The sequence below is a fragment of the Hyaena hyaena genome, unplaced genomic scaffold (genome assembly GCF_003009895.1).
Source record: "Hyaena hyaena isolate Hyena2069 unplaced genomic scaffold, ASM300989v1 scaffold_1201, whole genome shotgun sequence".
Taxonomy (NCBI): domain Eukaryota; kingdom Metazoa; phylum Chordata; class Mammalia; order Carnivora; family Hyaenidae; genus Hyaena; species Hyaena hyaena.
In genome coordinates this window covers 116,081-138,667 of record NW_024081834.1, presented here as the reverse complement: position 1 = coordinate 138,667, position 22,587 = coordinate 116,081, and the positions used below count along the sequence as shown (strand labels likewise).

The following is a 22,587-nucleotide window of genomic DNA, read 5'->3' as shown; positions in this document are numbered from 1 at the left end:
ACTGCTTACTATAAGATCAGGCTTGCATAGGGTCACCTGGGTGGCTTAGTCAGTTAAGTGTCTGACTTCAGCTCAAGTTATGATACCATGGTTTGTGGGTTTGAGCCCCGTGCTGGACTCTGTGCTGACAGCTAACTCAGAGCTTGGATAGCTCAGAGCCTGGAGCCTGTCTTCGAATTCTGTCTCCCTCTCTTTCTGACCCTCCCCTGCTCACGCTGTCTCTATCTCTCTCTCAAAAATAAATTAAAAAAAAAAAAAAAGATCAGACTATCAGACTAGTATCTTACTAACATGCTCTCAGGCATTTTTGGATATGATAAAGTATCTGCTGGACACCTAGAGATTGCAGCTGGAGCAACTGAAAATATCAATCCACAACTGCAGAAAGGCTGTGGGATCAACTTGAAAAATTTGAGTATTTCTTCTACTTTGTTTTTCAGTTAAACCAGTCTACAGGAGCCTAAAGAAACTTGCCTAAATAAGACCTATTTCCAGTTTTAATCTTTGAAATAGATGTAACAGGAAGTGAGGCAGTCTCTTGTTGAAGATACATGATCAAGCCTGGTTTTGAATCCAAAGAAGTCTTAGTCCTAAACCCATATTAACCGCGTTTGTTCTGCCTCTGTAGCAAAATATGGCTTTTTTTTTCCCCCCTTCAGGGTGGCCAAAGCTTAATTATGGAAGCAATAATAGTACTTTTTCTTAAAAGCAAATCCCAGGTTCTGACCCCTTGCCCAAATCCCTATTCAGGCTTCTGGAGTCAAGGAAGCAACTGTATGGAGTACTCTACTTGGCCTAGCCAAGAATCTTGTGGTTTGAAGTGTTGGCTTGAAGTTTGAAAAACCAGTATAGGGGAAAACAGGAAAAAAGAAAATAAACCCCACAAAAATATTCTGTAGTTTTCCAAAAGCCAAGCCAACACTCCAAACTATGCTAGATGGAATCATATTCTTATATGAAAGGGTCATGGTTATGTCAACTAGATTGAGCCACTATGTCCAGATATTTGGTCAAAGGTTATTCTGGATATTTGTGGTGTTCTTTTGGAGATTAACATTTAAATTGAAGGAGTTTCATTAAAGCTGATCATTCTCCATAATGTGGATTAGCCTCACCCAATCAGTAGAAGACCTTAATAAAAAAAAAAAAAAAAGACAGGGGCACCAGGGTGGCTGGGTTGGTGGATCATCTGACTTTGGCTCAGGTCATGATCTCTCAGTTCTTGAGTTTATGCCCTGCATCAGGCTTACTGCTATCAGGGCAGAGCCTGCTTGGGCTCCTCTGTCCCCCCTTTTCACTGCTCCTCCCCCACCTCACTCTCACAAAAATGAGTAAATGTTAAAAAAAAAAAAAAAGAAAGAAAGGGTTGCTAGTACAAGAAAATATTTTCAAAGATTTTATTTCTAAGTAATCTCTATACCCAATGTGGAGCTCAAACTTACAACCTAAGATCAAGAGTCTCATGCTCTGAACCAGCCAGGTGCCCCCCAGAAAAGGAAATTCTGCCAAAAGACGCCTTTGGACTGGAACAGCAACTCTTCCCTGGGTCTCCAGCCTTCAGCTCCACCCATCAGAGTTTGGACTTGTCAAACCTTCACAATCACATTACCCAGTTTCTTAAAACAAATCTCTCTCTATACTTATCCTATGTGGTGTTTTTCTGGAGAACCCAAGTACAAAAACTAAACACTTGTCTGGCCTCTACTACTCAGTATACTTATGCACTAAAACCTAGCTTGCTGAATGAAGCCTTTTTACGATAAGGCAACCTGTGCTCCACGCCCAGGACGGGCAATGTAGGTTTTTTCCTAATTCATGTAAAATCTTCAAATACCTTAACTTATGAAGACAAATATAGTAAATCAGATGTTATCTACCTAGACTCTGCTGTCCAATAGTAAGTAAAGTCTGACTCATGATATATTTTAAGCCAGAAAAAAAATCATTTAGGACTTGCCACAAATTAAAATGTTTTCGTATAGTGATCGAGTCTCAAAACAATACAGGATAGGCTCTATTCCTATTTCCTCCAAGAAAACGAAGACAGCTACATTTGTAATTTGATGGCAGACATCTGAACCAAGAATTCGAAATGATTTTATGAACCTTAAACTTTTTATCTTACCAAAGGTAGAAAGTCTTAATGTTCCAAAAATGTAGGAAGACACCTGATTCATCACTGGATAATCAAAAGAAACCGCAAGGACTTGCAAGTACAGGGAGTAAGCTAGGCAAAGTCATAAAGATTTACTTGTATCCATATTTAAGTAGTTTGTTTGTGGTTATTCAAGAGTGTAAAGATAGGCCCTATCACATACACTGAGAAGTTTTGTTTTTTTTTACTTTAGAGCTCCAGTATATTAGCAGTTTAACATTAGGGGTACACAGTAACTCTAATGTTATGGTAAGGACTAATTTAGACAGCTGTTTTGTTCCATGAAGAGATGTAGAACCACCCAGAGCAATTTTTCAAGAGACTTTCTTTTAATTATTCTAGTTTGTAAATACTGCTTTAAAAACTATAGTACCTCCAATCACCATGAAGTCTAGAGCTCAAAGAGACCACTGGTTTACAACCTCTGCTTCATGGCGTTACTCTAATAGCAGTGGTATTCTAAAAGTGACCAAAGTAGGATTAAGACATTCACCGACTACCTTTTTCCAGCCCCAGTTCAAAGCTCTAGGAACTAAGTCATTATACTTTAAGTAGCTAGCAGCATTTTACTATCCATAACATAAATTTGGCTCTTCAGAGCCATCTTTTAGTCCATGTACTAAAGTTCCAGAATAAACTTATAATATCTGTACATTCTACCTTGCATTAAGTTATTACATTTCATTTCAAATATTCTTTTATTCAGTCTAAACAAGACTAGTATTGGTCAACTGCAAATTTATCAAGGCAAAAATTTTAGTTTTAGATTACAAGTCTGGAGGAAAAAAACTCTTGGACTTCACTCTGTACATACTCACTAATGGTTTTCCTCATAATTAATTATCACTCATGAAGAGAAACAATTTTACAGCTTCAAAGTAAAGACTACAAGTACACTTCTTCCTCTTTTTCAATTACAAAAATTACTGTGGGACAAATTCAGGTTTCTATTTTATATAACATAAATTACCAACAAGGTCATGACCTAGTAATCAAAAATTAAATCTCAAAATTTAAAACCAAGAAAGAAGCTAAATTACACACATATTTTGACCAAATACTGGAATATTTCCCAAATAAAAAGTAAGCACAATTATCACATTCCAGGTTTCAGAGAAGAGGCATTAAGGATTCATGCCATAAGTTTATTTACAAACATATTGAGTATGTTGCATTCAAGAGTTTGATCCATTTTTTCAGACTGCACCTCTTAAAATGCTCCTTTCCACATCTGTAAATGAAAACAAAAAAGTATTGGTATTTAAAATGTCACTTATTAAACAGAAACCATGTACTTTTATTAACATATTGTCTGTCCATCAGTTTGGTACATCAGAAAGCGTTTACAGTATCATGACTTTATTCATACTGATTTGCTTCATCATATGTACCAGTATCTTTTCATTATGGATCACTTGGACAAAGAACTGCCCTTGTATTTTGTGACAAACTCTTTTCTTTCCAAAGGGTACTTTTGGAATTTATTATAATCATTCCACAGAGCTCACCAAAATGTTGCTTTGAGGTAAATTCTGATTTACAAATTCTTATTTACAATTAAGCTACATAAATGTTTTCTTCTCACACAAAGAATCTGCTAATCTCACAGCACGTAAGGCCAAGGCTGACTGGGGCATGCACAAACATATGTTGCCCTAACATTTAGTCTATCAGAACTCTATCTGGTTAAGAGTGTGAACTGAAACAAGACTGGCTAAAAATCCTGTCTCACCATCACTAGTTAACGGATATGGGGCAATTTAACATCTTTGTGTCTTAGATCAGGTTAAGTCACCCAACCTCACAGGCTTGCTAAGTAACTACGTGAGATTAACGTAAAGTGTGCCTGACAAACAGGAGTATCCAATAAACCCTGGGTTTCAGGCAAAGAAACATCTGTTTATAGGTTCACCAACCTGCCTCCACCAATGGCCCATCTATACTAACTTCAGGAATCAGCCCTACACTGTGTGTGTTTGTGTGTGATGAGGGCGGGGAGAAAAATACAAGGGAAAACATTGCTTTGAGAAGATTAGAAATCCATTAATTACCTGTTCAATGGATTAATTTAAACCTCATTTCTTAAGTAGTTGGTGCCTTACTATAAAAAAAGGTGCAGCAAATCCAGATCCAAAGTACAGAGTCATCATAGCTAGTAACCGCCACTTGTTTTCCACTGAAAATGGCAAATTCTGTTGGGGGGAAAAAGAGAACAACCAAAAAAAACTTCAAATTTTCTGATTTTATAGGCTCTATGACACAGAGGATGCTAGATTTCTTTTTTCATAATCAGGTTTTGTTTGCCATGTATACCATATTTTTAAACATTATGTTTTACATCCTATGACCTTCATCACACCTAACGCTGTAAGATAAAAAATAACTGGCTTTACCAAGCACCAGGCAGTGGTCTTAATAACTCCGGTGTTATCACACTGGTAAGTTTCCTTTTACTTTAGCAAAGTCGAAAAATTTTACTCTTCAGGGGAATTATTTTAGAAAAAGAATGCACCGTTGTAGTTTACTATTTGTTAGAAACTAGTCACCTGGTAAAGGGACACGGCAAAGTTAAATGTATTCTGAAGACTGACTTTTTCATAACCAAGCAGCGCTACCATCTAAATCCTTCTTCCGTCATTTCCGACTAGGCCTCGATCACTGGAGACTGTTACTGCTAACTACTCGATATAAGCTATTGACTTGAGGCTAAACCCAACTTCCACTGAAGAGGTTTAATACTTCTAGTTTGGTTACAGAAGACTCGACACACAACCACAGGCCCTCACATCTTCCTTTGTTCCCGACGACCTTCACTCCGATTCCGGTGACCTCTAATTCGGCTTTAAGCCATATATACCTGCAGCCTTGGCCTCAGGGACCCTCCAGAACTCCGAGGGCGCGGAGGGGAGCGCTAGGGCGAAGTGGGGCCTATGGTTCTTCCTACTCATTCCTATATGCGCTGACAGCGCGCAGCAGGGGCCCTGTGCTTTGCCCCCGGATCCCGGGGGAAGTGGAATGCTACCCGACGTCCCAGCTCACATCTCCTGCTTACCGTCTCCCTCTCCACGGTCCGTGGGAGACCTTGGAGTTCAGGAAGTCGCAGCTAAATGCCCCCTCCCCCAACGAAGCGGGGCCCCTGGCACACTAACCTTCCCTGGGCCCTCCTCATAGTGGCCTCTACGGACCACAGAGGTTGTGAACCTCCGGATGCTCTGTCCCAACATAGCGCTGTTGGAAGTTCTGCGAAAAGCGCAGAGACTCCAGACGAAAGGAACCACACCAAGACCACCTCTTTTCACGACCTTGTTCCCGGGTGTGTAAGAGCCGGAAGGGCTGATGGGAAATGGCGAGCAGCCACACAAGATGGTGGTGTCCAAGGATTGTGGGAATTGTAGTTCAGAACATCGCACCGCCTGGTCGTCTCTGAGGGACTATGGGAAATGTAGTCTGACGCGAGAGCCGGCGTGTTTGTGGGGGTGGGGGAAGCAATGGGGTTGGGGACGGAGTGTGTGCCTTCTGGAGGCCCGGAAGACATGAGCCTATGGCCTTTCTACCCGCAATTATTTATTCAAACCTTAATTCTTGTCGAGTTCTGGTCAGGATTTTGGGAGCCGGATTCCAGAACGAGTGTACTGAATTTAGTGACGCAGTCTCACCGAGTTTATGGAACATGAAAATAAACTTTTACCTCTTCTTTTTTGGTGATTTTTTTTTTTTTTAATGCTAGGTGCCTGTGATTTGCAGTATTCTGCCAGCGCTGAGAGAGGTGTACACTGTGATCTTATCCGAGGAAACAAAGCATAAACTCAAGCAACCAAAAACTATGTAGTAGAAAGGATGTCGGAGTTCAGAAAATTGAGATGAGGTGCTAAGGGAAGGATTCTTGAAAATATAGGTTACTGAATAGAACAGAATTAGAGACAGAGCAGAGCAAACTGAAGGCCCATATGAGTATGGCATGTTGGGAGAGTCAAAGAAAAAAGCAGCCTCTAATATCTGGAGTTAGCCTGGCCTGGGGATTGGTGTTCTGAATGTAAACAATTTCACAGAACATCAGCATCAGGCAAAGTAACTGTGTCAGTGATGTCATATCTAAACATAGACAAAACATGAACATTATCCAAGTAACAAAAATGACCCAACATTACCGTATCCAGTCTAATATGATGAGTTCTGTGTCTTCACCAATTTACCACCTTAACCTTGGATTTGTCTTTCTTTTTGCTAAGTGAGATTTGGTAAGATCAACATAGTCACAGAAAAGCCCAAATCTTGTAAGTCTTTACATCTTTTTACTGAGACGCCCATGGTTCTTCATGGTATTTGGTTTCCCTTAATGCAGTGAGTAATAACCCAGCTTGTTCAATTATAAGTGTGTTCCTGGTGGTCTTTGACTAGTGGGATTGGGAAGTGATACATAAGGGTGGGAAAGTGGTATTAGGTTAAATTGTGAAGAGCCCTGCTAACATAACTTTTATGTTATTCATCTGTGGGAAAGCATATATTGCCTGAGATGACTCATTTATATAGCAGCAGTAAAGGAAGTCTTGCTTTGAAAACTGGGTATAAAATATATACTTTAATTTTATTTAGCTTCTATAAGAGAAAACTCATGCTTCCCCATCCCCAGCCACCCCCCCCCCAACAAAAACTCTACTTTAAAAAATTAGCAAGTTTATTTCTACAAGTAACCTCTGATTAAGTAGAGATGCACATAATGCATTGTAACTGGTGTTCTCCTAATAGAGGATGTATGACATTATTTTTTTTTTAAATGTCCTATTCAGGGCTTTTATATATTAAAGGATTCTTATTTAGCTATAATCAGGAAACATTTTCACATTTAGTATTTCTTAATTTTCCTTTTCAGTCTAATGAAAATAATATCCCCTATATATTTGGTTCATTGTTAGTTCTAATTCACATTGTTTGAGTCCCCTCTGTGTATCTGGCTTTCATCTAACTCCAAAGGGAACTCCAGGATAGATTCTAGCAAATGGCTTCAGAAAGGTCAGCCTCTTCATGGGCCTTGTGCCAGAAAAAAGATAGCTGCAAATCCTTTTAAAGATACAGAGTCGGCCTTTTCTCTCCAGATCTGGGCGGACTCTCTGACCATCATGACCAAGAGAATTTGTGGTAAGTGATGCTGTACCTGTGTCCTGCCCAGGTCTTATGATATTGGCAGTGTCTTTTCCTGTCTTTTAAAACACTTGCCCTGGGAACCCTGAGCATTCACATAAGAAGTGTGACTATTCTTCTGGAGAGGTGTCCTGGAGAGCCCCCAGGAGTCCACCAAAAGGAGATAAAGGGGTCAGCTCAGTTGTCAAACATGTGAGTGACACTGTTTTGAACCCTCTAGCTCAGTCCAGCTGCCTGCTGAATATCAGTGAATGCTCCCAGTCAGTGCTATGTGAGGAAGAGTTGCCCAGCATAGCTCTGCCCAAAATGCTGATCTACAGATTTGTGATGTATAATAAAATGGTGGTGTTTTTCAAGCCATTAATTTGTGATAGTTCGAGGGTGCCTGGGTGGCTCAGTCAGATAAGCTTCTGACTCTTGATTTTGACTCAGGTCAGGTCATGGTCTCTTCATTCATGGGACTGAGCATTCGTCAGGCTATGTGCTGACAGTGCAGAGCCTGCTTGGGATTCTCTTCCCCCCTGCCCCTCCTGCCCTTCTCCTGCTCATGTGTGTGCATGCACTCTCTGTCTCACTATCAAAATAAATAAATATTTAAAAATTTAAATTTGTAATTGTTTGTTAAGCAATAGTACATAACCGGAACAGACATCTAAAAGTCAAACAGCTGGTTTATTTAGGGAAATCATCTGCCATTGAAAGAACACACTTCCTTATCATCAGCCTATACATTTGGGAATTGGTTATGTTATTTAAAATATTTATCTTTGCTTAATACATAACTTTCTGTCAGATCATGCTTCTATGGTAATGCTCTAGGTGTAATGAAAATGAGTTGTGTTAAACAAATCAAAACATGGAACGTCTGGGAAGCAGAGTGGCTCCATTTGATGGTGGTATAGTAGCTGGCATAATTCAGGGAGTACTAAATACCCTCAGAAATGCACCTGGCAGCTTTTTGATGCTCCTGATAACTAGAAAGTAAATTGGAAAGGGATGGAAAGTTGATGAGATCACTTACTCTTTGCATGATTACTCACCTTTTTATTAATGGCTAGATATCCACAGAATACATTCTTGATAGTTATTTAAAAATATTTTCTAAAAAATGTTTCTGTCAATAAGCCAAACTGAGGTCTCAGGAAAATTTCATATTAGTTTCCATATCATTTTTCTTAATTGCTAATTAGTAACCAATTAATAAATTAGTTAAATAACAAACATACTCAGTGTTTAGTGGTTTTAAACGAATCCCAATCTCTTAAAATTCGCTATGAAGGGAAGAAAAAGTTTAAAGAAATTTCATAATCTTTTTTGAAGAGGCATTGTGGTAAGTTAAAGATGGCCATAACTTCTTTGTAACTTCTAACTTTGAGAGGTGCCTTCGAACTCCTCTCCTCTTGACCTTAGAGACCTGCTTAGCCAATAGAATGCAAGAGTAACATTCTGAGATTTCTGAGGCTGACTTATCAAAAGCCTTGCAGTTTCCATTCAGGCAACTTGGAATGTTTTCTTGATAGGAGACAGCCACCATGTAAGAAGTCTAACTGTCTTGAGTGTATCAGGACTGTAAAGGAGACCAAGCAAATCCTTTGGAGAAGCCACATGGGGGAGGCGGAGAAAATGAGGGTGAAAAATAGGCCAGATCAGCCCTCAGTCCCCAGCTCTTCCTGCCATCTCCTATCCTGGGCACCAGATATATGAGTAAAGAAGCCTTTGGGTGACTCCAGTCACAGTTATGATTTGCCTACGATTTTATGAGTTATGTTAAACAAGAATTGCCCAGCTGAGCCCATCAGCCTCCACAACTGTATGAGAAAATGATAAATGATTGTTTTAAGCTGCTAAATTTCAGGTAGTTTATTATATAGGAATACAAACTTGGATCTGGTATCATGTACAATTTCTTGGCCCAACAATCTAAATTCAGTCATAATAGTTGGCAAGAAAAATGTGAATCATCCTAGAGAAACTTTTGATTCAGTATGATACTCTTTGGCTATAAAATGAATTTCAAGAGAAATGAGACATTTCACATATTGGTACAAAATAGAAAACATCTTTAGGGACATGAAATTTACTCCAAAGTTATGTTTTAAAAATAAAATCCAATTATTTTAAGTAGTGAGTAGAGTGTATATCATAGAGTGAGGAATGTACTTTCTAGAACTACAGGAGTCTTTGGAGACTGAAGTTACATTATATAGAACAGTATTTCTAAAAATTAAAGTACAATATTTGTCATTTCTCTCAACAGCTACTATATAAGATTTTTAAGAACGAGGTTAGAGTTTATGTAGAAATGGCTTGTTCAGTAAAGAAGTGATCTTTCCTACATTGAAAAACTCAAGTTAACATGTTTCTTTGGTCTTAAGTTTTTAGAATCTCTCAATACTACAGAATTAAAATCAGAACTCTGTGTTAACTTGTATTTGAAATTACATTTGTAGGGGAAAAATAACACCTGGTTTTAGGAAAAAAACAAAATGTAATTCCACTATAGCAATCAGGATTGGAAACTATTCTGCCAGCCTTTTGAATGATTTAGTGATGACCAACTGGAAGAAAAAGTTATGCCAAAAAAAAAAAAAAATGCTCACTTGCTCAAGCTGTATATTTTACTGTTCCTCTTGTTTCGTTAGTTTTGCATGCCATTTTTTCCTTAAAGCGTTTTCATGTTTCTTATTCCAGTGTTATCGTTTAATCTCAAGGTAAGTTTAAGGATGATTCACTTTTTGAATAGATCAATTCCTAATATAATTATTTGTCATTCAGAGTTGCCAAGTAGAGGTAGATTCATATGTATAAGATGAATACAGAAACTAACACTTCTCAATTTCCAAATCACTGATTCTAACTATATTTATGTTCCATCTCCATCTTGACTTAAGTTGGAATGATATTTATCATTGCTTTGAATAGGTGACTTTAAATTTACCATGGCATTTCCTGGTTGTCTCTAAACTGGGATACTAAGTGATTAAATGGTTTGTTTATTTATTTAGTTTAGAGAAACACATAATTTAAGTGAGGAAGAGGATTTTGAAAATCAATTCGATACATCTTTCCAAAAGGAAGTGCTTTTTCTTGTTAGAGTAGAAGAATAACATAAGAGATACATGACAGTAGAACAAACTTTGGTGCATTACATGTGATGATTGTGAAGAACTGTGAAATAAGCACCACATGGAAATATATATATATATGTATTTTAAAGATTTATTTATTTTTGAGAGAGAAAGTGCAAGTGGAGGATGGGCAGAGAGAGAGGGAGAAGGAGAGAGAATCCCAAGCAGACACTGCACTGTCAGCGCAGAGTCTAATGTGGGGCTCGAACCCATTAACCATGAGATCATGACCTGAGCCGAAGTCAGATACTTAACGACTGAGCCACCCAGGCACCAACCCTGCCCCTCCTTTTTTTTTTTTTTTTTAAAGATTTATGGTAATCTTGATTTATAACCAGGCCCATTACTGCTGATCAGTGCACATAAGCAGCTCCTATATTTTGACCATTCAGATGCAATTGCAGAAATTAGATCAAAGCATCTTATTTCCTCTAGACAATGGGCTGGCAACTATATGGCTAATATAGTCCATCAAGATGTGCTTGTTTATGCTATAACAGTTTCTGTATTTGGCTTTTCAGTGTGAACCTACAATTAAGAAAAATGGGAATTTCTTGAGAATATTTATGCAGTTTGGGAAAATTATTACTGAACTCACCAGTTATTTTAAACATTTCACCTAATTATAAAATTATTACACAAAGTGGGTTAGGTTTAATTTGCAGTTCTTTTCACATCTCTCAATTAAGCTAGACCCTCACTGAATAGCATTCTTAAAAGTGCATCATGGAACGTGAGTTATGCTCAGCATCTTCTTACCACTTTGTACTAAGGGATTTTATAAATATTGGACTTATGAATCTTATTTCTTGGTTTACTGTGGAGATTGGTTTTTTCTCCACCTTGGAGGATGTGTTTCAATACATTTCACATTGTCATTTTTATGAAGACTCATAGGACAAATTTTTCTCTGGTCTGAGAACTAGAATAAACATCCTTCTCTTGGGTAGCTGATCTGCTTTTGCCTTATGAACACTGTGAATAACAAACTTCATTCTAATTTTCTCCTTGTACTGTTTCCTAAAATGTTCAGAGTCAAAAGTGTGACCCATCTTTAGTGGAGACAATGGATCTATTTCACGTACCTCACTCCCAGCTCCATCTTCTTTTCTAAATTTATTTACCTTTGTTTCACTTCCCTCCCCAATTTTAAATTTATTTTATCTTGTTATATGGTAGGTGTCTTTGTTCTGTACCTCAAATGTTTTCTGGAACAATATTAGCATGTAAATAAACTAATAAATCATAATTTTTTTCTCACATCGTGAGTTGTTGCAGTATTACTTATTTTATCAGTTTTTCTCTTTTTTTTTTTTTTTTGCTTTATCGAGTCTGGGCTAAGTAAGGTAATTAAAGCTGGCTAATGTAACAAATGATCCCCCAGTTTTAATGGCTTCATACAATAAAGATTTATTTCTCACTATGTCACAGTCTGAATCAGATGTTCAGCACGCCCTCTTCCACGTGGTCATTCAAGTGTCATCATCCTCTTGTGCCTCCACTCAGTCCTCTGGGTTGACCCTGCTTGCCATCATGCTAAGAGGAAGTAGAGGCTCACCCAGGGTTGTGAGGGACCAGCTCAGTGGATGGCGTGCACCGCTTGTGCCCAGATTCTTTTATCTGAATCAATCCTGTATTACCATGCAGATGCAGGGAGTCTGAGGAATTGAGATTTTTGTGTGTCCTAGAGGAAATTGAAAACAGTTTGGTGGAACAGATAGCATCTCCTCTACAGAGACCTAGTTTCTTGCTGAAATCTTATAGAGTATCTCTATAAGAATTCAATTTCCAGTTGTTATATATACTCTTGGAACTTTGCTAAAGTGGTTGCGAATTGTCACAATTCTTGTATAATTTCTTGTCCTTGCACATTTCCCCAGAGTTGCACACTCCAGGCAATATATTATAACCTGGAATCAGACTGACATGGATTCAAAGGCACAATCCACCTTAACAATTTAACTTTGGGCAAGTTGCATGACCTTTTTTTATCTTTCAAACGGGGACAATAATGTTACTTACTTTATAAGGTTACTGGAAGGGTTAATTGAAATATTTGCTGCTTCAAAGTGTTATATTAGCAAATTCCCATAACAAACCCCTTTTGGGATCCCCTTCCATATGTCACTTTTTAATTAACTTTCTGTCTTTCTCAATGGATTGACCATTGAAGTATGTAGGTCTGAAATATAAAGAAGTTTCATGCTCTACTTGGATGTAAGCTCTCAGGGCACCGAGTTTTGTTTTTTTCTGATCACTCATGTCTCTATGTCTCCATACAGACACTCCTTGAAATGTTTGCTGACAGCAATGATCAAATTATGGGGCAGTTTGAATTTGAATACAAATACTATGTTTTGAGGGTGAGATTATGATTTAGTTTTGAAAATTCACTTTATTGAGGCATTAGTTACATGCCATAAAACATCTATTTTGAGTGTACTGTTCAGTGGATTTGACAACTGTATACATGTGTTAATCAATGCCATAATTAAGATATGGAACATTTCAGTCACCCATAATTTACTTTTAGCAATAAAATAATACTTTTAAAAGGATTGATTTTTTAATTGCCTCTGAGCACCTTAAACTTTGATGCCTGGATATTCTTAATTAAAGTCAAATTATGCTCTATTGCAAAGTTTTTCAACAGGGGACCATTTACAGTATGAGCTAAACAATTCTTTGTTGAGGTAATGTCCTGAACATTATAGGATGCTTGGCTACGTTTCGGGCACCTACCCACTAGATGCTAGTAGCACTTCCTGAGTTATGACAACCAACTTTGTTTCCAGATGTTACCAAATGTCCTCTCTGTTGACAAAAGTCATTCTGGGTTGAAAACCAGTGCCCGACTCCATCCCTTCACAGCAACATGAGTCAACAGCACATACATGTGGTCTGAGCCAATGCTTTTGCACTTGCTGGGATACATCTGGAGAATTGCAATGACTCACCCTTCTCAACAAGGGAAGGCGCAACTGCCTTAGCTTCCTGCAGTCTGTTGGCAGAGTGCCTGCTCCGTTTTCTGTCATCAGTGTGTGCTATCCACTGCCTGTAGTGTTGAACATTTATAAGCTTCCGTCCATCCTCCCCTATGTTCCATGCTGCATCGAGGGCAGATGGGAAGTGATACTAAAACTTGCTTCTGTTTTATTCCTATCTTATGAATCTGTGTTCTCTGATAGCCACTCATTTAGAAGGTAATGAACCTATCCTTAGTTCCACCTTTAAAATAGACAATTAGTTTTTAATTACATGAACATGTGTGCTTAGCATTGTATCTGGTAAGTAGCGATTCTCAGTACATAGCAGCTATTATTATACCTTCCACACCACTGTTTGGGCTGTGATTTTTCCCTCTTGTTCTCATGCTGGGATCAGTGCTACCCTCCTCATAGTTACTGTGCTTTCTCTGCTGGTATCATCAGCTTTTGTATTCAGGCCACAGAATCTGTGCTCACATGCACCAAAGATACCTCCTCAAGCTTCCTAGGCCACCACGGTACCCCTACCCTCCTGGCCTCTTGCGTCACTGATCACACATTTCTCAGCTTTTCATCTAAGATTTTTAAAAACCAGTTCCTTAGGAAATTCCATCATCATTTGACTGGGAATGAACTTCTTTTTTGACTAGTGTCACTAGAAAGACCATCCTCTGAAGGAAAAACCCCAGACATTCTGTCTCTTATAGTTTGCTAGTTTTCTCACTGTGCTTGTCTGGAAGAGCTATAGAGCTCAGTACTTGTACCTCATGCACTTTTTTACTAACAAAGGAAAATAGAGCATTGGATTAAAAACATTTTCTACAAGGGCAACTGAGTGGCTCAGTCGGTTAAGAGTATGACTTTGGCTCAGGTCATAGTCTCCCAGTTCTTGGGTTCCAGCCCTGCATTGGGCTCTGTGCTAGCAGCTCAGAGCCTGAAGCCTCCTTTGGATTTTGTGTCTCCCTCTCTCTCTGTCCCTCCCCCACCTCATGCTCTGTCTCTGTCTCTCTCTCTCAAAAATAAATGACAAATATTAAATAAATTTTTAAAACTCTACAGCTTATTAAGGATAAGTAGCATAATTGTTAAAAAGAGAATATAAACTTAAAATATGAGAGAAAACACTTCTTTTACTGGATTAGATCAGAATATTGTTCGTTTATTGTGAGAACCTGAACCACACAAGCTGGTGAGGACTATCAAATAAATATAGGTTATTATTATTATATTCTGTATTATTTGCAGATGTATAGGTTATAATAAACTTTTCCAAGTTTATATTTAAATTTATATGTTTATATATAAATTTTACATATATTTCTTTATGTCTATATAAATAAATTATATATATTTATTATATATAAATTATATTTAAATTTATATATTCCAACTCACTGCTGAAGAATTCTGAATTTGGTATTCTTATAGAACAGCCATCAGCATTAATAAGGCTTTTGACACTCAGTATCCAGGGATGCAAGATCCTAAAACCCTAATTACTCAACTACTGTGTCACCTAGTATTTTCTGAAGTCTTTTCAGAAACTCAAAAGCTGAAATTGGAGGGTTTTTTTCCCTTTCTCTTTGCATTCCTGCTGTAGAAATTCTATCCTGAAGGGAGGAAATGGTAGGAGAGGGTAGAGCTAAAGGTAATTTATGGTTAATAAAAAACACGTGATGAATTAAAAGTTATTTTCCCAGGACACAAGTTTTTGCTATCTGAAGTAAAATAACTGATTTGAATTATATCCACCTCTCAGAGCAGTCTTGTGCATATATTGGGAAAGTAGACAGACCTGACTACAGGGAAAAAAAAAATCCCAGTACTCTCTGATCATTCTCAAAAGGGAAGTAAAATCTTTTCTTCTAAAATTAGAGATAAAGGCTTAGATACACATTAAGAACAGAAGTAACAATTTGACTTAAATTCACAATCCAGTAGCTTTCTAGAAGGCAACATTTCTAAAGAAGGTTGTGTGTGTGGTGAGGATTGATTCCTGAAAGCAGGAAAGAATTAAAGAGAGAATGGTTAGAGCAACATGCAGATGAAAAATGATAATATATGCATAACTGCATAATTTTGTTCAGGACAGGAATTTTTCCCCTTTTCTCTCTCTTTCCCTCACCCCCCCCATCTCTCTCTCTCATATGAGCCATAGGAATTTGGTGGAAAATATACAGGTCCAATGTGATTACTTTGCAGCTCTAAATAACTTGGAATTCCAGGAAAGGAATGACAGAAACAGGAGATTAAGGTTAAGGATGCCAAATTAATGTATATCAGGAAAATATGATGCTCGATTCCAAAGTTTAAATCATGAAGTCTAAAGAGGCCTGACAAGGTGATTTGATAATGATAATTGGAGAAAATGTTTTCATTCCTTTCCTCATTAGATACCAAACTGTTCATCTTTTTGAAAGCAATGCCTTATATCTGTTGTACTTGACTTTTCTCAGTGCTGCCATCATTGAAGGGTTTTAATACGATCCCTGGCATCCCAAAAGTGAATATGTTATGGTGGTGAAACTCCATCCTGTACCACAAGTCTACTCTTCCTCCCATTTTTTTTTTTTTTCCCATTGGTGTCATTTCCACTTTCTGGTCATCTTAGTCTAGAATCTGGAAATTGTATTTGAACTTGTTTTTTTTCCCTCTCTTTTCAAGGGAATAAGCATTTAATGGGGTAGGATGGAAAGAAAAAAAACATAGAATGTTTTAAATATCTAGAAACAGGAGGGGTCTAGACACAAAGCAGAACACTCTTCCTCATCCATGCACACATTGCTGCTCAATGTTGCAGTGCTGACCATTTTAAGTGGGTATCTCAGGGCAGACAATAGCTGGTTATTTGAGTCCAAGTGAAAGGATGAAAGGAAAATATTCCCTCTACATTGCTCTAAGAAAGTTAAAAACTTTACAATTGATTTCCTAGCTTCTGTTTTTTTTTAAATTTTTTAACGTTTTATTTATTTTTGAGAGAGAGAGAGAGAGAGAGAGATCGAAGGCCAGCGTGAGCAGGGGAGGGTCAGGGAGAGAGGGAGACACAGAATATGAAGCAGGCTCCAGGCTCTGACCTAGCTGTCAGCACAGAACCTGATGTGGGGCTCGAATCCGCGAATAGTGGGATCATGACCTGAGCTGAAGTTGGACACTTAACCCACTGAGCCACCCAGGAGCACCCTTCTCTTCTGATTTCAAGGTCACACCCAGTTGTGTATGAACACAGTACCTACACTAAACATGGCTCTTAAGTAGAAAAATGGCGTCGCTAGTATTTCGGTTTCTGAGCTCTACTTCAGTTTATGCCACACTGTGACTCTTCTGCACATTTCTTTCCAGGGCTCAAGAAACACACTGTCTCTGAGAAAAATAGACTTTTATGACATCAAAAGTTAATATCTTTTTAGTATACAAGAGTTAACATTATACTGGAGTGCTAATGTTCTCTGAAGACTTTCCAAGGTAGCAAGAATCAAAGTCTAAGGTAAAAGAAATGATGCTTCTACAGATAATTTCAGACAACATGAGAAAGAGAAAGAATCTTTGTGTTTGTTTTGTTTAATTAGGACAGATTCTTCTGGACAAAATTTAAAATATTCTGGTGATTTCTGTGCCATGTACATTTTATGAAGTCATGAAAGCTTAAGTTTCTTTCCTGGGCATGTGTGCAACTGTATAATTTATATATTCTAGTTTAGATTAAATTTTTTTAGTTACTTGAAATTAGCATATACTATAATAATTTTTATTTTTTAAGTTTTAATGTTTATTTTTAAGAGACAGAGAGAAACAAAGTGTGAGCAAGAAGGGGTAGAGAGAGAGAGGGAGATACAGAATCTGATGCAGGGCTCGAACCCACTGGCCTTGAGATCATGAGCCGTGGTTGGACGCTTAACCGAGTGAGCCACCCAGGTGCTCCTCAATAATAATTTTTAAACCAACAGTTTCAGTTCTTCCATATTGGTTAGAAAGGTATGGTCAACATGAAAATATAAGAAAACATGATACATTTTATTACTTTTCACAAAATTTTGTTTCTGGCAATATTAAATCATTTTTATCCCTTTCAAGCATATTACTGGATAAATATAATTTTATAGAGTAATTTAAGGCATCCATGCTAAAAATTTACAATTTTTTGTACCAGTGATTCTATTTGTGCATGTAGTATGCATTATGTCATATACTGTAGTCTAATGGCACATGACTTTATTAATGAGGCAGTTAAAATTATAAATAATGTAAGGAAAATTTGGATAGGCCAGAAAAAACAAATGCAAAAAATTCACAATTTTTCAAAAAGATGCTATCTCATATCTTTAATAATGTGTAGTATAGTAAGATTTTCTTATAGAATACAAAGATGATTTTAAGGAAATAATGGAAAAATTTTCAAATATCAAAAAGTAACCACAATGAAATAAAGGATTTTGGTCAAATCTTTTCCTTGTGAAATATACAGATAACTGAGGCATGGAAATAGATTGTGGCACCAGTCTTAATGCTCCATTTCACTTCACGTTGGTGACTGTAGCAATGAACATACTATAAATTTTTAAAACATAATTTACAAAATAATGAACAAAACTTAAATCTACAATTTACTTTTTTTAAAAAAATTTCTGAGAGAGAGAGACAGCGTGAGAAGGGGAAGGTCAGAGAGAGAAGGGGACACAGAATCCGAAGATAGGCTCCAGGCTATGAGCTAGCTGTCAGCACAGAGCCCGACATAGGGCTCGAACCCATGAACTGTGAGATCATGACCTGAGCCAAAGTCAGATGCTTAACCGATTGAGCCACCCAGGTACCCCTAAAATTTACTTTGAAAGGGAAAGTGATCAAACAATAAGGAATAGTTATTTTTTCTTAAGTAGGATACAATAGTTTTAGATATTTATTAATTACTAGCTAATTACAAAATGGGAGATATAGGTTTCTAGCATCACCTAAAATTTCATAACAGTGTATAATTTTTCTTTGAATAACAGTTGGTCTATAGAAGACCAAAATTACAGTTTCTAAGTTCATTGACTTTCAGTTGATAAGAAAAAAAGGATAATGTTGCTTAATCTTGTTTGCTCCTTCTTAGATTTTATTGGCAAAATCTGTAATGTGTTTTGTGTACTTGAAAATAATATAGGCTGACAGGTGCTTCAGTGGTGAAACAAAAAGAACAGAGTATGAAATTTTATTATCTTATTTAGCCTCCTATTTTGTTGACTTAAAACAAACATCTATTTCCTTAAATATGAAGTAACTTTTCTTTAAAGGGAAAATGGATTAAGTAATTAAAACATGAATGGACTAAAGAGAAAATTACCAAATTGTATAATTTAAAAAATCAATTCCATTATATTTGTAAATGTGTACTGTTTTTAGGCACACAGTAAGAACAGAGAAGTAATTTCAGTGCTTCTTTGAAGTTTATTCTTTTGCAGACAGAAGATAGAAGACGGTGTTTTGGAAGATGTCCAACATTTAATTACCTAAATTCTGATTTTTGCTAGTAATGTTAATACTTTTAGCCAGTTGAAATAAAATGCTTCTTTTCTTTTTTTTTAATGTTTATTTTTGAGAAAGAGAGAGAGTGTGAGAAAGAGAGTGAGAGAGAGTGTGTGTGAGCATGATTGGGATAGGGGCAGAGAAAGAGGGAGACACAGAAGCTAAAGCAGGCTTCACGCTCTGAGTTGTCTGCATAGAGCCTGACATGGGGCTTGAACCCAAGAACCATGAGATAATGACTGAGCTTTGCAAAGTCAGATGCTTAACCAACTGGGCCACACAGGTGCCCCTAAAATGCTATTTTATATGGTATAGGATACAGAACATGTCAGAACTAATAACAAATGTAAAAGAAGGAAGCAAAAATGGCTAATACTACCTTAGCATTCTCTTTCTTTTTTACTAGCCCATTGAAAACTGCCCAGTCTGCTGTCTGTCATTATTCTTGCCTATGTAGGCATAAATGGCAACAGAAGTAATAAAGAATGATGGGTGTTTTATGGGATTTTAATTATGACTGTGTGTAACTTTGAACTATAAAATAATTTAGAGAGATTAAGTAAAAAATTAACTATAGTGAGAAAGCAGAAATTTTGTAGTAGGAACATGTTTTACCTGCTAGCAATGCAGATTTCATTTTTCTTGCTGATTATTAAATTCTGCCTTCTAAGGATAAAAGAGAAATGGATGTAGAGATACAAGCTAGAGCTGAAAAGAACTTTCACACTTGTGAGACCACTGGCCCACCCAGCCCAGTAGTCTGGCCTTGATAATGAAACCTAGTTACTTTGTGGGAAGACATCAATGTGGTTCTTAAACATCAGGGTCTATATGGATTTCATAATGGAACTTTATTCTGGAGTACATCTAACTTCCAAGGACAGAATGAAATGGTTGTTTGCACCACTAAATTTGGGGTGTTTTGTTATGCATCAGTACATGACTGGAACAGAATTTGTATCTGGAAGTGAGGTGCTACCATTGCTTTTGGGATCGAGTAGTGTTTTCCTGAGTGCGTTTCTGTTGTGTGGCATTTTTCCTTGTGTCTGTGTCAAATTTCCTTCTTTTTAAAAAGAAATCAGTGGTAGTAGGCCCAGTCTAATGGCCTCATCATAACTTGACTATATCTACAAAGACCTTATTTCCAAATAACCTCATATTCACAGGTTCTAGGACTCCAACATACCTTTTTGGAAGACCCAAGTGAATCCACAACAATGGATCACCAGAAAAGTGGAGGGGATCTGGCCAGGCCACCAACATCATTGACTGCAAGATCTTTCTAAGTTCTCAGTTTCCTCATGCATTTGGTTTTTTAGATACAATGAGTTACTGACATACTGAACAATTTTTCAGATTCCAATTTTCATGCTTTGCATATGGTTGCTGAAACCACGTCCCTTGCATTCACTGCTTGGTGAACATTTCCTTATCCTAAAGGAATACTGACATATCCTGAGAGAGCCTTCCTTGCTCCTCCCAGTCTCTATACCAAGTCACTCATTTCATTCCAGATGAATTTGTTTATCAATATATTAAAAACATTTAATTCATGTAATGTCGGTACAACGTTAGATATTGGGTACAGTGCTTGGTTACTAGGAAGACAGATCTGGGCCCTAAGGTAAGTTAGAGTCCATCTGTGGACACAAAATATAGGTGATTATAACAATGTTCAATAAGTGATAAAGTAGGGGCGCCTGGGTGGCTTAGTCGGTTGAGCGTCCGACTTTCGCTTAGGTCATGATCTCGCGGTTCGTGGGTTCGAGCCCCGCGTCGGGCTCTGTGCTGGCTGCCAGCTCAGAGCCTGGAGCTTGTTTCAGAGTCTATATCTCCCTCTCTCTCTCTGACCCTCCCCTGCTCACGCTGTCTCTCTCTCTCTCTCCTAGAAATAAATAAAAAAATATTAATAAAAAATATAAGTGATAAAGTAAACATAATATTCTTTCAGTGTCACTGAAAGAAAGAGCACCAAGCTCAGGCAATGGCTGAGATGAAAGGGATGACACTAGTTGGAAAGATTTTGACACAATCAAGATTAACATTTTCAATGCAGAAAATAGTTCTAAATCAATCTTTTAATAAAATACCTATTTCTGAGTCTATGGATGTTCTCTACTAGTTGCTTAACTATTTTGTTAATTCAGTCATTGAATCATTCGTTCATTAAATTTGACAGTTATTTCTGGAATGAGGTACAAAGTTTCGTTCTTTCAGACATATGCCTGAGCTGTTTTTAAACAAACATTGAGGATAGATAAGGGAATAAAGTATTCTTACTGTCTTTAAAGTTTGTACAGTAACTTTGTATTCTGAATTCTGGATCGAGCTGTATTTATCTACAATTCATTAGTTTCCTAGAAAAAATTTTGTAAATCTATAATTTATATATCTCAAAGTAGTTCATAAATATACCAATGGTAATTTTCCTAAACAGACGTTTTAGAATGCCTACATTAGAGTTACAAGTAATGACTGTCTGCAATAGTAATTTTCTTGTCTTAATGGCAATAAGCTGCTCATTATTTTTGAAAAACTGTGTCAACCATTCCTGTTTAGAATGCTTCCTTTTCTCTAGAAGTTGATAAGGCACTCTACTTGGCACTAACATTGCAGTAAACATGAGGGAAGATGCCAGCCTTCAAAGACTGACATAATAAAAATCCACACTGAATTTTGGTGGATTTGTTTTATTTATTTTTTAATTTTTTAAATATTTTAATTATTTTTGAGAGAAAGATAGAGACAGCATGAGCAGGGGAGGGTCAGAGAGGGAGGGAGACACAGAATCTGAAGGCAGACTCCAGGCTCTGAGCTAGCTCTCAGCACAGAGCCCTACGTGGGGCTCGAACCCATGAACCGTGAGATCATGACCTGAGCTGAAGTCGGACGCTTAACCGACTGAGCCACCTAGGTGCCCCTGTTTTAATATTATTATCCTTAAAGTAGTAATTTTGACAGGTAAAATTATATTTGTCAGTCAAAAGTTTATATCCATTCATATTATTATTATTTTAATATTTCATTTTTAAGTAATCTCTACACCGAACATAGGGCTTGAACTCACAATACTGAGATCAAGAGTTGCATGCTCTGGGCACCTTGGTGGCTAAATTGGTTGAGAGTCTGACTTCTGCTCAGGTTATGATCTCAGTTTGTGAGTTCAAGCCCCATGTTGGACTCTGTGCAGATAGCTCAGAACCTGGAACCTGCCTTGGATTCTCTGTCTGCCTCTCTCTCTCTGCTCTCCCTTGCTTGTGCTCTGTTTCTCTCAAAAATAAATAAACATGTAGAAAAAAAAAAGAGTTGAATGCTCTACAGACTGAGTGAGACAGGCATCCCTGCATTCATATTATTAATACAAATGGAGACATGGTATTTCACCAAATTGTCCACTTTATTTTACCCATAATATTATAAAATGAAAGAGTACCATTAGTAAATTTTTCTTACTATATGCCTTATATTTATAGAATGTAACAGTAAGGATGAAACAGAAATACCAATTGTTTAACAAGAGTCTTTGCTTTTTCTTTCTGAATCTATTTATCAATGTTTTTGGTCAAGTATTTCTTACAGACACATTAAATAAGAGAAACTGATATACATTATTTTTTTAAAAAAATTTAATGTTTATTTTTTGAGAGAGAGAGAGAGAGAAAGAGAGAGACAGAGT

General features: G+C 37.2%; 1 protein-coding gene and 1 non-coding gene across 2 annotated transcripts; both read right to left on the bottom strand.

Annotated features, from left to right (window-relative positions):
• Positions 1 to 2,463: 2,463 nt before the first annotated feature.
• On the bottom strand, positions 2,464 to 5,509 carry LOC120224592 (cytochrome c oxidase subunit 7C, mitochondrial). The gene is made up of 3 exons (XM_039222854.1): positions 5,305 to 5,509; positions 4,207 to 4,347; positions 2,464 to 3,386 (listed from the first exon to the last, which is right to left on the bottom strand). Exons 1-2 carry the CDS (start codon positions 5,377 to 5,379, stop codon positions 4,231 to 4,233), a joined length of 192 nt encoding a protein of 63 aa, XP_039078785.1. The 5' UTR covers positions 5,380 to 5,509; the 3' UTR covers positions 2,464 to 3,386; positions 4,207 to 4,230.
• On the bottom strand, positions 3,484 to 3,546 carry LOC120224594. The gene has a single exon (XR_005526620.1). It is a non-coding gene; the product is annotated as a small nucleolar RNA Z39 (small nucleolar RNA).
• Positions 5,510 to 22,587: the final 17,078 nt, after the last annotated feature.

Coding starts and splice junctions, on each gene's coding strand:
- LOC120224592 (XM_039222854.1), bottom strand. CDS start 5,379: ATGTTGGGACAGAGCATCCGGAGGTTCACAACCTCTGTGGTCCGTAGA. Junction 4,348..5,304: donor ATGAGGAGGGCCCAGGGAAG/GTTAGTGTGCCA, acceptor TCCCCCCAACAG/AATTTGCCATTTTCAGTGGA.